General features: G+C 48.8%; 1 protein-coding gene across 5 annotated transcripts in view; it reads right to left on the reverse strand.

The window, feature by feature from the left end:
- ACTN4 (actinin alpha 4) overlaps positions 1 to 15,035 on the reverse strand; it is a 71,243-nt gene that overhangs the window by 27,467 nt on the left and 28,741 nt on the right. For all 5 annotated transcript variants that reach the window (XM_036876270.2, XM_036876267.2, XM_036876237.2 and 2 more), the window contains exon 2: positions 161 to 275. In XM_036876270.2, the coding sequence (XP_036732165.1) occupies positions 161 to 275 (115 nt within the window). The remainder of the gene's footprint in view (positions 1 to 160; positions 276 to 15,035) is intronic.

The following is a 15,035-nucleotide window of genomic DNA, read 5'->3' on the forward strand; positions in this document are numbered from 1 at the left end:
CCTGCCCCCAAAGGCTGAGACCAAGACACACTGCTATTGCAGCCAGTAAGGGCCTCACTCTCCTCCTAGCAGCAGCAGGACAGCGGGGCTGCCAGGGACCTGCTGTGACTCGGCACCCATTTCAGGTGTGCGCTGTTTCCCCAGAGTGGGGGAGCCTCACCCGAAATGACCTCCAGGAGGAGCATGAGCTTAAGCCCGTCTCGGAAGTCCTCATCGATGTTCTCGATCTGTGTGCCAGCCTTCCGCAGGTGGGAATTACACCAGGCTGTGAATGTCTGGAGAAGCAGAACAGAGAGTGGCCTGAGGGTCAGCATGGCTGCTGGGGCTTTCAAGCAAAAGGGCTACCATGAGCTACTTTGAGCCAGGCCAGGCCCGGAGCTCCACCCTTTATATACAGTTTCTGATCTTTGCAGTGATCCAGGCAGGTTGATCAGAGAAAAGCGAGGCTCAGGGTAGTTCACTGACCCACTACAAGATCACCTGGGAGTTAAGTGGCAGAGTGCAGGTTGGAGCCCAAGACCATCACCCTTGGAGCAAGTGCTCTCTCTACAATACCTTGAGTGAGCCCAGCACTCACATCAGACAAAGCCCATCACATGCTCATTCAGTCCCAAACCTAACCGAGCGCCAGGCCCCCAGTGTGGAAACAAGAGGCAGGGTCCCTGTTCTCATGGAACTTGTGTTCTCTTACACACCCAGCCCTTCACCTCCTGGGCGGGCAGACCAGACCACAGGTCCTAGTTGGTTGTGGCTTCCTCTGCCCTCCCCTCCCTTCAGGTAGGAGCTCAGGCAGCAATTCCCCCATCACTGGCAGAGATGACCCGAGATAGGGAAGCACTTGGGAAATAAAAGCCTCTTGTAAACTCGAGGTTCCCTCAAGTCAGACTCTCCTCAAGTTTTGGGTGGCCGAACAGTAAGCACCTCACCTGCAAGGCCAAGAGCACAGATCCTGAGCCCTGTGCTCATACCCACACAGTTTGTTTCCCTACAGGCCAGATGCCCTCTATTCACTGGAGATCATCCCACACCCCACCCTTCCAAATCTTAAGATCCAATGCATCTTCGAGGAGCCTGGGAGGCAAGTGGGAGGCAGGCACCCACCAACCATCAGGGTTAGGCAGCCATATCTGAGGAGGAAGTTTGGTGGAACACAGGGCATGTAGACATGGAAAGGTGAAAGGGCGCTCTCAGGAAGAAAGGGCCATAAATGAGAAGTCCAAACCCCAGCCCTAACCCCCAAGTGCAGGGCACCGGCCCCTCAGCCTGCTGCTGGCTGGGGCACATTATCTGACATCAATGCCTGGGAAGCACATCACATCTGTTAATGTGGACATGTCCAGGCACCTTCTGGGGAAACCAACGCACTCAGCCTCCCACAGCAGGGTCTGGGAAAAACACCACGCCTATTTCTCATAGGAGCCCCCAAACCCCACCCTGCCCCCCATAATCTGCACGTGCCAGCATGGATGTGGGCAGACAGCCAGGAATGTGCAAGAACACACTCCATGCCTGGGAGCAGACAGAGGCCGTGTGGGGGGCAAAGGGCTTCCAAGGGGCTTCTGGCCATGCACCATGTATTTTGACAACTGTCGCCAGTCCTCCTCATTCAGACTCAACACAAGGCCCCCCCCAGACAAAGAAGCTGCCTAATTAATATGCCACACCACAGCATGCATCCACAGTAAAGACAGGCATGAGGTTTCTTTCCATATCCTAATTAGGGGGGCCGACTGTTAGAGGGCCAGGGCACCCCCACACTCCACCTCTTGCCAATGGAGTTCCTCTGCCTAGGGGACAGGGAGCCATCCTGCATAAAGCTGTTCCCTCAGCTGAAGATGTCTTTGCCACGCTATGCCTCCCGAGCTGGCACCCACCCATCCCTCAAAACCAGCCCACAGTGCAGCAACTCTGGGGCGCCTGCACCAACTTGCTTGCCCCTCCCCAGTTCCGACCTGGATGTGCCCTCAGATCTCATCACCGCATATTGCTCTTTCGTCTCTTATGGTATGTGTTGCCTTCTGCCTCCCCACAACCATGAGCTACTTTGAGCTCTGGCCATGGTGCAGGTTATCATTAAGGAATGCGCAAACACGCCTTCTCACCTCATTTCCCACACTTCCCCTATACAACTCTGAATTCAGACAAACCAGAGCTAGACTGCTGGCTATACCATTCATGTGAGCAAGTTACCCAACGTTCCTAATGCCTGCTTCCTCATCTATAATGTGGTGAAGAAGATACCACCCAGGTCACAATCAGTGTGAGTATTCAAGGTGAGAGTGCTTGTAGAGCACACAGCAGGTGCTCAGTAAACAGCAGTTCTCAGGACATCCCTCCCAGTATCTCTTCCTCTCCTGAGATCATGCCCGCCTCTTCCAGAGTGCTTTCTCTGGCCTCTGCCTGCTCTCGCCACCACATGCAGCCCCTGACATCTGACAGCATCCTCCAGTCGTTCTGTGTCATACTGGATGTTACTTCCACACATGTCAGTTCCATGGGGGTAGGAACTAGGTCTCACATCTCACGTGCCTTTATATAATTCCCAAAGCAAAGACAGTGATGGGTGGTGGGCAGTGAGCAGGTGCGGAAGCACTATAAAGCAGAGGGCAGCCACAGGCTAGGGCAGGAAGTGGCTGGGGATGCTGGCCTCTGCTCTTGTGTGTGCCCAGAAGATACTGTTGGGCAGTAAGGTGACCAATCATATCCCAAGGCTGCCAATACAAGGGGACAGTTCCCAGAGGGCTCCACACCTGGTGTTCTGGTGCTGCCAAGATCTAGGCACCTGGTCTGTAGGCAGGCTGAGCACGTGTCTACACAGCACTCCTCACCTCCTCAGCTGCCTGGGTTATGCCTACTTGCTCTGAAGAGGCAGGCACATGGTTGGGTTTGAATGCCAGTTCCTCAGCTTGTTCTGTTTCCAACTAAGTTGCTTGACCTATGTACACCTCAGTTTTCTTCTCTGTAGGGTGGACTTATCAGAATCTACCTTGTGTAATTGCTGTTAAGAATTAAACCAAGTGAGGGGATGGTTTAAAGCATCCGATACAGTGCTTGATGAACTGTGCACAAGCTCACATGTACACTGGCTGCTTCCCTCTCTGCAAAGGTCCTCATCCCAGTTTAGAGTGGAAATGAGACCGCAAGACACCCTCCCAAGACAGTCCCCACCCCAACCTGTGGAGGCTCTGAACAAACCTCTCCCCATTGGGTTCAAAGTGTCTGTCCTTAAAAGGTCACTGAACGACCCACCCTCCAGCTTGTGTCCCATCTCTGCACCTTTGCCCACCCTCTCCGGGTAGTATGCAAGAGCTCTGGGGCTTAAGGCTCACACAGACCTGAGTTCAAATCTTGCCTCTGACCTTGAGACAACCTGCCAGTGGGATAACTTTGGACAATCAATGAGCCTTGGGTTCTTCACAGATTAAATGGGGACAGTAATCTCTCCTCTTAAATGAAGACTAAAAAAATAATGCAAGTAAGCCATTTAGGACTGTGCCTGGCACAGGTTAAGTACTCAGTCAAAGAATGTTCTATTTTTAAATAAATGGTAGCTATGCTGTCTAATTCTATCTCCCTGACTGGAAGCAGGTAGAGCCCCAGGCAGAACACAGAGCAGGTGCTCAGGAAGAATACCCGTTTGCTGGCCTAGGGAGTGAGGAGGGACTCCCTCTTGAACTTGATACATGGAGTGGGAATCCATCCCATTGCCAGGCCTCCCACCCTCACTCCCGGATTGATCCTATTTTCTCTAAGGCTCATGAGTTGTGGGCAAGAAAATCATGACCTTGTGAGACAACCACGAACGACCACTTCACACAGCATGGCTGGTAAGAGCTGGAACTTGAATGGTATATTGAAAATGTGTTTTTTTCTACTTGGTTACAAGAATAACATTCTGCTTATACACTTCCTCTCCAGATCTGGTTTAGACTAAGGTGGCAATTTAGGATGGAGAGTGCAGAGGGACTGTTTCAATAGATGGGAGGCCTCATGTGCCCACTGAACCCAACCCCCACCCCCACTATGCAAAACTCGGAATGTGAGCTGGAGAGCCTGCTCCCCAATGCCCCAGGCCCCCGTGGGGTCTGCACCCATCCATTCCCACAGCAAGCATGCACTGAGTACTTGGTTGTGAGCAAAAGTGGACACAGGCTGGCAGCCTCATGGAGCTCCCAGCCTGATGAGGGACAGGATCTCATTAATCAAGCAATTATTCAACATTACAAGCATTACAGAAGTAATGCCCTTAGAAAAAGCAGTATTAATTGTAGCAGACGCTTCTGTAGAGCTTACTGTGTGCTGGGCACTGTTCTAGGCACTTTCTCATGTATTAACTCCCCTATCCTCAGAACTATCCTCTGAGGCAGGTGCTGTTATTGCCCCATTTTACAGATGAGGAAACCAAGGGTCTGAGAGATGATGTGACTTGCCCACAGGTGGGCATGCACCTGGGAAGTTACTGAGCTGGATTTAAGGCCAGGTATTCTGCGCTCCAGAGGCCACACTCTGAGGTATTATGCTGGGTTTGCCCTCTTCCCTCCCATTCCCCAAAAGGGAGCTAAAGATAGTGTTGTGCAGATTTAATAATATGGGTAACTGTCGAACCATTGTGTTGTATACTTGAAACCAATATAAGATTGTATATCAACTTTACTTCAATTAAAAAAAGAGAGAGAGACAGTGATGTAGTGGCAGTGGCAGACAGGTATTTTCCTAAGAAGGTAATTTCAAACCAGTATGATTGAGAGTGAGTAAAGACAAAACCAAGGGAAGCTCTCCAGGACAGAACAGCATGTGCAAAGGCCCTCTGGCAGGTTGGAGGGAGGAAAGGGAGGGACAGCAAGCTGTGCCATGAGGTTGGCCTTCAAAAGGTCACCCTGGCTGTTGCTGTGTGGGTATTGAACCAAAGGGGGCAAGGATCAATGGGTGATGACAGGAAAAAAGAGGGTAGAGCCTCAGAGAGAAGCCTGGCAGGAGGAGGAAGGAAGAGGAACCATGTTGGAAATCCAGCTTTGCTGACTGGGAAACACAAGCTCAAGGTTGTGATGTCATTTGGGAGAGCTACAGGCCCTCTGTGAGAGGAGGGAATGGCAAAGAGCATCAAACTTGTCTGGGTTTCATTGTCAAGGTCATTTTCAGGAGCAGCACTGCCTCTGAGCGGTGGCCACGTCCCTGGTGCCTTGCCTAAGAGATGCTCAGTGCATTCACCTGACTTGGAGCCCCTATTAGGTATGGGGCATGGAGGAAGCAAGTTAGAATTTACATTCTGGTGGGGGGACAGTGGCAGGCTAAAGGTAATTACACAACTACTACTAATTGCTAGCTCTTATTATTTACACATAGACTCCTTAAAACTTCCAACCCTATGATCATGTGAGATACTATCATCTTCCTTTTACAAATGAGGAAACTGAGGCAGGGAGCGGTTAAGTGGCTTGTCCTAGTCCACACAGCTAATAAACACAAACATGAGGCAGCCACTGATTCTACAACAACTGAGTGGAATGCTCAGTACTGGCCCAGCAAAGCAGAGGTAGCAGAACCAAGTCAAGAAGGGCTCCAACCCCACCTCAATCCCCAAGCTGGAGGTGCGCTCACAAAGTGAGGCAGGTAGGCAAAGCCGTGCCTCCAAAATTTGCCTGCTTCTTAAAGGGTGGCCTGAGCCCTGCGTGTGGGGCAGGCAAACAATGCCAGTGGTGGCCTTGTGGCTTCCCAGCCTGCCCCTGCTATCCCGGAAGAGAGCCTTTGACCTATCTAGGAAGGATGTAGACTCATCTTTGAGAACACACATGAAAAAAAACATAGAGAAGAGTCTTCAGAACTTGCCTCTGCATACTAGCAGCCTGTTAAACTGTTCTCTGGTTGCTAAAATAGCACAGGGTGTGAGTGGGGGAGAGGGAGGAGTGGAAGGAGAAAGAGGAGCTTGTGGGTTTGTTTAGGATCTGCTGTCATCACTCCCTGGGCCGAGGCCTGTGGTGGACAGGGAAGCTCCAGAGGGGCCCAGGGCTGTTTCTGCTTTGTCACTCTGTATGTGGGGGGAGGGAGACGTGGCTTAGCATTGCTGGTTATAAAGTCCTTCCTGTGTCACAGAGACCCCTCCCAGCAGCCAGGATGTGGGGGGCTGGGTGAATGAATGATGGATATTGTTTGGGAGGTGACCTAAGCAGTCAGGAATGTGGCAGCAGTGGGCTTTAATGAGCCATTCATTGGTGACTCCCTCCCCCAACCCACAGAGGTAAACCCTCTCAGCGCTGGGGCAGTCAGAGTAAGAAACAGAGACAGACATGGTGTTCCCGTGGGCAGTGATGCAAGTTCAAGAAAGGGGCCTGTAGGATGCGGCCGCCCCACCTGAAGAACCTTTTCTTCCCTACGACTTCCTCTTACAAAACGTTCTTACTCCTGAAGACGGTGGTGTGGAGGAAAATGTCCACTAAACCAGAATAAAAGGAGTCTTTTGAGAAGTCAGCTTGGGCCTAGAAACAGGCTCACCTGAGCCCTGAGGGGAGCATGTGGCCTTGGTTACTAGCATTAGCAAAGGAGGGCTCATGGACTGGGTTGGAGGCTGCTCTCTTTCTACTCACCCAGCTGATGCTCACATGTGGATTCCATCGACTCCATGCTTGACTAGACTTTAGGAAAAACTGTTGGCTGCCTTACGCTGCCTCAGGCTGTATCCCCCACCTACTGTGTATACAGCCCACCACCAGGCTCTTGGAGGACGTCACAGCTGAGAGCCTGACCCAGAAGCAACAGCTCCTTATCTTCCCCAGGCCCAGGACTGACTGGAATTGGCCAAAACAAACTCCCCCAGGGACCGGGCTCCCTAGGGCACTGTCAGTTTGCAAAACTCGTCTCTCCAATACCAGGTTGGGTTTGCGGCTCCTCTGCGACATCGGCCATCCCACCTCCGGTCCTCCAACCTTGCCTGCTGTGGCCTCTGATGCTGCCCATCACTCCTGCTTCCAAGGGTCCTGAGGAAGGGTGTCTAGGGCTTGGACACAGGGGAGGGACAGCTATTTATTCCCAGGGCAGGCACCCACCCTTCTTATCACCTTGGGCAAGGCCTGGCTCCAGTGAGGCATCTTTTCAGTTCCGGAAAGCAGAGACTGCTCCCCTGGCCCCCTGGGCTTCATCACTATAAAGGCACTTCCAGTGCTCAACAGCTAAGCCCAGGCAAAATGGCGATTGCCCTGGCAACATGTGCACAGATCTGCCCAGGGAGTCTGTGAAGCCCCTGGAATGGTTTTGGGTTGTACACGTGAGCACTTTTTGAAGATCACTGCCTTTACCAGATCCGAAGGAGATAAAAACCAGAGATCAGGTTAAGAGAACAGAAAATGAACTGGTCATGATGACATCCGCAGTTTAAGACGGGCAGCAACAGAGGACTCAGCCCCACAAGCACAGGGTAATTGCAGCTGGTGGTATCATGCTGTAGGGACACACCCGTCCAGAACCCAACTCTATATCTAGCCAGGGCAGAGTGGGCATGCTGTGTGTGCCTGCCCCATGACGACATAACCTAATTTGAAAGCAATTACAGGGAAATATGGAATGTTTCTTATGTCCTGGCCTGACGTTGCCTTATTCGGAGTTTTCTCAGCCTACATGAAAAAGCTCTGACTTCCCAGTCGGAGGAGAGGTATAAATATTACAGAGTAGAGTAGTGAGCATTCCAAAGGTCCTGCGTGTCCATCCAGAAACCAGCTCTTTCCCCCGCAGCCTCTCCAGTAGCCTACATTCCCACCTCAGCCAATCCCGTGAGGCACAGACAGCGTGGATGTTGTCACTGCAATGGACTGATCTTGGAGTGTAGCTCCTTCCTCATGAGAAACAGTGGTCTCAGACTTTCTTCCAGCTCTTTACGGGGCTGGTTATTTCTCATTTCTCAGGACTTCTTCAGGTGTCATCACCCCGGGAGGACGCCCTTGACCTTGCTATCTCTACCACGCAATCACTTTACTGTTTTGTCTCATCCACTATCAGAAATTATGTTCTTTGTCCATAATCAGTCTCCCTCCCAAGTGTAACACAAACTCCATGAGAGTGGGGTCCTGTTTGCTGCACACAGTTGATGCTCAATAAATCCTCAAATGAATGGAGCAGTGCTGAGGCTTCTCAAATCCAGTCATTCATGACTTCACGGTTTCTGATCCCATTCTATACTGGTAAGGGTCCCTGCTGAGGGAATAAAACTGTTTGCTTCCAGGAATTTAAAATCAACCTTAGACTTGTACATTTTCCAAAAACAAGCCATGGAAGACACTGCTCTCAAGCTTGCTGCTCCAATGAAAGAGGAGCCCTCAGAAACCGTAATCACTAAGGCATTGGGGCCTCTGGACTTGGCAAAGACCCTGCTTCAAGGGCTGGGCTTAGATGGTGGGTAGCAGTGGGTGGGCTAGAAAGAGGCAAGATGGCACAGTGATCCAGAGCAAGGGACGTCAAATCTTAACGAAGGTGGGTTCAAATCCTAACTTCACCGCTTAAATTGGGTGTGGTCTCAGAAAATGAACCTCATCTCTACAAGCTTCAGTTTCCTCCTTTGTAAAAAGAGGATCATAGACGTGATGTAAGCATTCAATAGGATAATACAGAGAAAGTACCATACACACAGCCTGGCAAGTGAATAAGCAGATTGTCTATTCATTACTACCTTACTCCTGTTCCAGAGGGTGCCTTCTTCATGTTAGCAATACAGTTGGTGAAGTCAGATCCCCCTTCAGGATTCACCAAGTTGCTGGCTGTGTGCTGGTGGCTGAAGCAAAGTGTTCTTCCCCCAAACCTCCCTTCCCTTAGCCTGTGCACACCACATGAGTAAAGGAATATAATTATCAGACCTGGTTCTTTCTTCCAAAGATCCTTCAAATCCAGGTTCTCAATCCTGGCTGACATTAGAATTATCCAGTAGCTTTTTTTCTTCCCCCCCCCTTTTTTTTCTTTTGAGATAACAAATACTTCCTGTTTTAAGCCACTAAGCTTTGAGGCTATTTGTTACACAGCAACAGTTAACTAATACAAAACAGAAGCAGAGTTGCTGGATCACAGGTATACATGTACCTCTTTTTAATCATATGCATAGTTTGGAGAATCAATTTTTAAAAATTGAGTTATAATTCACACCATAAAATTCACTCCTTTAAAGTATAAAATTCAGTGTTTAGTATACTCACAAAGTTGTGCAACTACTACCACCATTTAATTCCAGACCATTTTCATCACCCCAAAACTGTTAGCAGTCACACCCCATTCCCCCCAGTCCCTGGAAACCACTAATCTACTTCTGTCTTTATGGATTTGCCTATTTTGGACATTTCATATAAATGGACTCATACAATACATGGCCTTTTTTGTCTGGCTTCTTTCACTCAGCATGTTTTCAAGGTTAATCCATGTCACAGAGTGTGTCAGTACTTCATACCTTTTTGTCTGGGAAATATTCCATTGTATGGATGTACCACATTTTGTTTATCCATTCACAAGTTAAAGGACATTTGGGATATTTCTACCTTTGCAATTATATGCCTCTGCTACCATGAATAATGCTATGAAGATTCACATACAAGTTTTTGTGTGGATGTATGTTTCAAGTTCTCTAAGGTTACATTCTTATATCCAGGAGTATAATTGTTGGATCATGACAACTTTATGTGTAATCATTTGAGGAACTATCAGACTATTTTTCAAAAAGGCTGCATCATTTTACATTCCCATTAGCAATGTATGAGGGTTCCAATTCCTCCACATCCTAATCAACACTTACTATTTCACTTCTGATGACAGTCATCCTAGTGGGTATGAGGTGGTCTCTCATTGTGGTTTTGATTTGCATTTCCTTAGTGACTAACGACGTTGAGTACTTTTTCATATGCTTGTTGATCATTTATATATCTTGTTTGGAAAATGTCTATTCCAGTCTTTTGCACATTTTTAAACGGGATTGTCTTTTCACTGTTACAGTGTAAGAGTTCTACATATAATCTGGACACTAGACCCTTATCAGAAACATGATCTGCAAATACTTTCCCCCATTCTGATGATTGTCTTTTTCACTTTCTTAAGAGAGTCCTTTATGGCAAAAAAGTTTTTAATTTTGATTAAGTCTATTTTAACTATTCTTTGGTTGCTTATGTTTTTGGAGTTTTATCTAATAAACCATTGCCTAATCCAAGGCCATGAAGACTTATGCCTATGTTTTCTCACAAGTTTCATAACTTTAGCTCTTATATGTAGGTCTTTGATCCAGTTGGAGTTAATTCTTTTTAATATGGTGTGAGGTAGGGGTCCAACTCCATTCTTTGCTTGTAGCACCTTTTATTGAAAAGACTACTCTTTCCACACTGAAAATATCTTTCACCTTTGTTGAAAATCCAATTGACAATAAATGTATGGGATATAGGAGCTTCTTAAAATTGCCTGACTTCACCCCAGGCCAAATGAATCAGACTTCCTAGAGGCAGGTCCTGAACAATGATATTTTACAAAGCTCACCAAATGAGTCTAACATGTAGCTCGGGTTGGAAACCACTCTAATTTAACCCCCTAGTTCCATAAAATGAGAAATTGGAAGCCTGAGTAGAACCAGGGAGACCTTGTCACTGGATCTAACCCCTGGCACTAAAAGAAATCCCAGAGAACAGATGACAGGCAGCCCCAGGTAGGGAGGTATCAAAGTCTGAGCTTGTCTCTGTTCTCCTACAGACTTTTCCAGAGCTATCCCACACATGGAAAATCAACCGAGAAACCCAAAGCTACTTAGATTACATTCCTAAGAACTGGTCCCTTATGGGGGAAGAGCCTGCTGTCTCTACAGAGTACATGGGGAGACAAGGGTCTGAACTAAAGACAGGCAGAGGCAGGAGGTAGCACTCAGCTCTCAAAGGAGAGCTTTACAGCAGGAAGAGAAGATGGGTAAGGCCTACCTTGAAATATCTACCTTTAAAAGAGAAAACTTCCACTTTCAAAGGCAGTTTTTAAATCAGGGCAGCAGCAGAGACCAGGGACCTGCCCTCTGCCTCTTCTGGCCCCATCTGGCATTTTCTTGTGAAATGATCAGGCACAGGGGGCCCTTCACCGGGAGAACAGGGAGTCTGAGCTACAAAAACCCCATTTACTTCCAAAGGCTTACAGCTAAGCTCAGGTTTCGGGGTAGGAGGGGAGATTAAAGATTGTCTGGTTTAAACTTTGATCCTTCAAAAAGATAGCTAAGTGAGCCAATTCTGGCCCTGAGACTGTGTGGCTTGGAACCATAACAGGTGCCTAAGAAGACCAGTATTTAGAATTAATGTTCTGGGCTGGACAAATCCACCCACAGACTTGCTCATCCAGGTAACAGACATCTGGCATCTGGGGGAGAAAAAGTCAGAGGGGGTACTGATGGGACCTGACTGTCATTCAGGCAAGTGCTACTTTTGCTTTGAGCCACCTAGGGCCACTCTGGGAATTTCCCAACAGAATCAGCAAGTGCAAAGAGTGCCTCAGGCCAGGAGCATCTGGAGGCAGGGCACTCATTTCTCCTTCTTTTGTTCATCTTCTAGCAGACAGTCTTGTTTTCTGCCGGAATTTACAGATTCACAAACTGGGCTTGTTGGCAGAAGGACAATTATGCAGGACCTAGGAGTCATTTCTAACAGTGGCTTTCACCTCTGACAACTGAAACCCCTCCTTGGTGATCCTTTTCCTTTTTCCTGTTTTGGGACGTTCTGATTCAATGTTTTGCCAGTCAGGTCAAAAGGCTTCTCCTACTCCAGTGAAAGCAGGGAGGGTGCTGGGGGCTGAGTAACATGGCTAGGGAGGTGCTGGGCTGGTTGGCAATCTGTGCCTTTGACACACTGGGGGAAACTGGAGCCTGGCGCAGTAGAGTTCACAGATATGCACTTGTTCCATGTACACTCTCTCCCACTGACTTCCCACTCTCAGAGCCTGGGTGTAAGACGATTCCTTTGAGAAGCAGGGTGACTTCGGAGACCTTTGGAGAGAAAATGGGGCATTTATCTGCATGATCAAGTCCTCTCATCTCTGAGTGGACCAGCACTAGCAGAGGGCCCACAGTGGTGCTGGGTGCTTGTCAGCCTGCCCGCCCTTTGCTGAGGTTCATTACAGCCCCTCTTTGGGGCTAGCATTGAACAGGGGCTCAGGAGTACTGGATGTGGCAGTAAATGAATCAGTCAATCTGGGAGGTGCTGCACACCAGAAATTCCTGGCTTGGAGTTTGGAGTTTGCTAAGAGGTAACTGGTGGTGTTCAGTTATCCACTCTTGCCTTTAGCCTCATGTAAGCAGGCACTGGCTCTACTTCTTGGCATGGCACTAGGATGGTGTAGGGGGCACAGTTTCTGTGGGTTAAGAAATCATTCTGGATTTGGAGTCTCTTTTTTCCTTTACCACATTCTTTTCACCTTAGACCCCTTGGGCATACAAGATGGACAATATTAACAATGTCTCAGGAGGATTTTTAAAAAGAAAAACCAAAATAAGGTTCTATAGCCAAGAGGTAATTATAGGATTGGGAGGAACCAGTAAAGAGAGACTGAAACCTCTGACTCATAATTGCTCCATTAAAAATGGTGAAACCGTTTGCCCTGGCAGAGTGACAAGGCTAGACTCTCCCCCTGGCTCACCCACCTACAGGCCTTCCTAGGGCTGGTACTAAGGCCTGGCCAAACCACACGGCAGTCATAAAGGGCAGCTGTCTCTAAGGAGCAGCGTGATGTCAGGCCCCTGTTGCTCTCAGGGGCAGATCTGACTCTTGGCCCTGTAACAACAGGGGAGTGGCTTGCTGTGTGTGTGTGTGTGTGTGTGTGTGTGTGTGTGTGTGTGTGTGTGTGTGTGTGTGTGTAATGGGGGTGCCACCACGCAGGTGTGGGTTCAGTTTTCCAGGGAAGGACTCGGCATGCCAGCTCAATCTGCTCCACTCAAGCTATAAGGGGCTGAGCCTTAAATGAAGACAAGAGATGTATTTATGATTGGGTGGGGTGTTAAGGCTTACCCTAATATAACTGTACAAATGACTCACATTTATTGAGCACTTACTGTATATCAGGATTTGCTCTGAATGCTCTGCATTTTACAGATAAGGCTCTAAAATCTGAAGCGACATGCCCATGGTCACACAGCTGGTAGTGTCAGAGCTGGGACCTCACTGTCCTCTAACTGACCTCAAGTCTGCTAACTAACCCAAGGTTGCTTTCCATTTCAGGTCCCTGCTTTGCCAGGCCCTTGTGAAGTACCTCACCTAGTTTCTCTCATTTGACCCACTCTAAGGAAGAAAGAGCACACCAAGTGCAGTCCTGGAGGCCCTTGGCCAATTCCAGCCACCACTAGCGTAGCAGGCCCAGCACTGGGCTGCAGGGTGAGTCACAGGAGTGGGAGGGCGAGGCTGGTGACCCAGCGAGAATCAGAGCTATGCTGAGGTGGCCTGGTTACCTTGACATTCCTGTGATTCTGCCAAGGTAAAAAGTAACCTGAGGAGTTTGCCTTATATGGGCACAATGACAGATTTCTAAACGACAACGTGGTAACTGACCCTGCATCAAATCCATTCCTGGACTGCACAGGAGAGGCGCAGTAAAACTGCTCTGAAAGTATAGGAAACAATTTATGATGGGCTATCACCAGTGACTCATAAAACAAAGGTGGAGCCCAACTGCCATTGTGTACCTCTTGGAGAAGGGGAGGCGTGTTGGTGGCTCCCAGGTCAGGCGGCTGTATCACTCTTCTCCCCACACATGGCAGAGGAGGCTTGGCTTAAAGCCTTCCCTCTGTTCACAGGGCCTGGTTCAAGGCAGGGCCTGGAGGAAATCAATTTCAAGCAGGCGTGGAACAACAGTTCTTTCTGGGTTCAGAAAGCCCAGACCACCTGCTTTCTCCCAGAGTAGAAAAAAGAAGAGACAGGGAGCTGCACTTGGGAGCCACAGCCTTTCAGGCCAGCAGAGGACAAAGTGATCAGGTCTGAGTTCCTGACACTGCACGAGAACCAAAGAGGCTGACTGGGCCTCACAGGATTCCAGAGAGCCATCCCAGCCTAGGCATCAGACACCCCCTCCCAGGCAGCCCCCAGGCCCCAGAGGGGGAACACTCACTGCTCTAAGCCCCTCACAAACTGAACTCATTCATTCCAGTTTTAAAATGTACTGGGCATCTACCACATGCCACCTACTACAAATACATCCCTGCCCTCATAAAGCATATATTCTAGTAGAGGAGGTAAGAAAAAAAGAAGATACTAGATAGTGACAGTGCAAAAAAACAGGCTAATGTAGCAAAGACTAACTGGAGGAGGGGAGAGCTGGGGAGGGAATAAAGTTCAGTCAGTCAAGGAAGGCCTCTCTGTGGAGGTGACATTTGAGCCTGAACAAACAGAAAGAGCCAACCAACTGATGAGTAGGAAGGAGATCATTCCAGGGCATGTGGCTGGAGCAGAGGGGGTATAGAGGAAGAGTAGAGGGGCTGGTTCACACAGTGCCTCAGAGGCTACTGGCAGTGGGGATTCTTTTCTGAGACCATCAGCACTCTTTTGGAGGGTCTCACAGGGGGAGTGGCATAACCAGATTTATGGTGTGGGAAGAGCCCACCAGGTGGTCACGGGGATGGCAGCGCTACAGCAGTGAAGGTGGAGAGAACTCTACAGGCAGAGCCCCTAGGACTTACCATCCTTTGCAAAGCCTCCTCCTCCTTTACAGAACCCAAACGCTGGGGCTACTAGGTGACCTTACCCCACACAGCACAAAGCTGCATCCAGTGTGTATACCAGGACCACCCCTGCCCAATCATCCTCTTCAGAAATTCACAGGCCTGAGGGTGAACCATGATGGACTTCATTCACAAAGGGACACTCTGAGGGCAACAACAGAATGCTTTTTAATGGAGAAGTGGAAGTTATATGAAGGAGTGATTTTCACAAAGCACTCCCAAGAGAGCTCTGCCTTCATGGGGGAGGTAAGTGCCCCCTCCCCAAATTTTAGCAGCTCTTTTTATCTATTTAATAATATGGTAGATCTATGTGAGACTCAACTTGAAAAACAGTTGTTGTTGAAAAAGA

This window comes from Manis pentadactyla, chromosome 15, assembly GCF_030020395.1.
Source record: "Manis pentadactyla isolate mManPen7 chromosome 15, mManPen7.hap1, whole genome shotgun sequence".
Taxonomy (NCBI): domain Eukaryota; kingdom Metazoa; phylum Chordata; class Mammalia; order Pholidota; family Manidae; genus Manis; species Manis pentadactyla.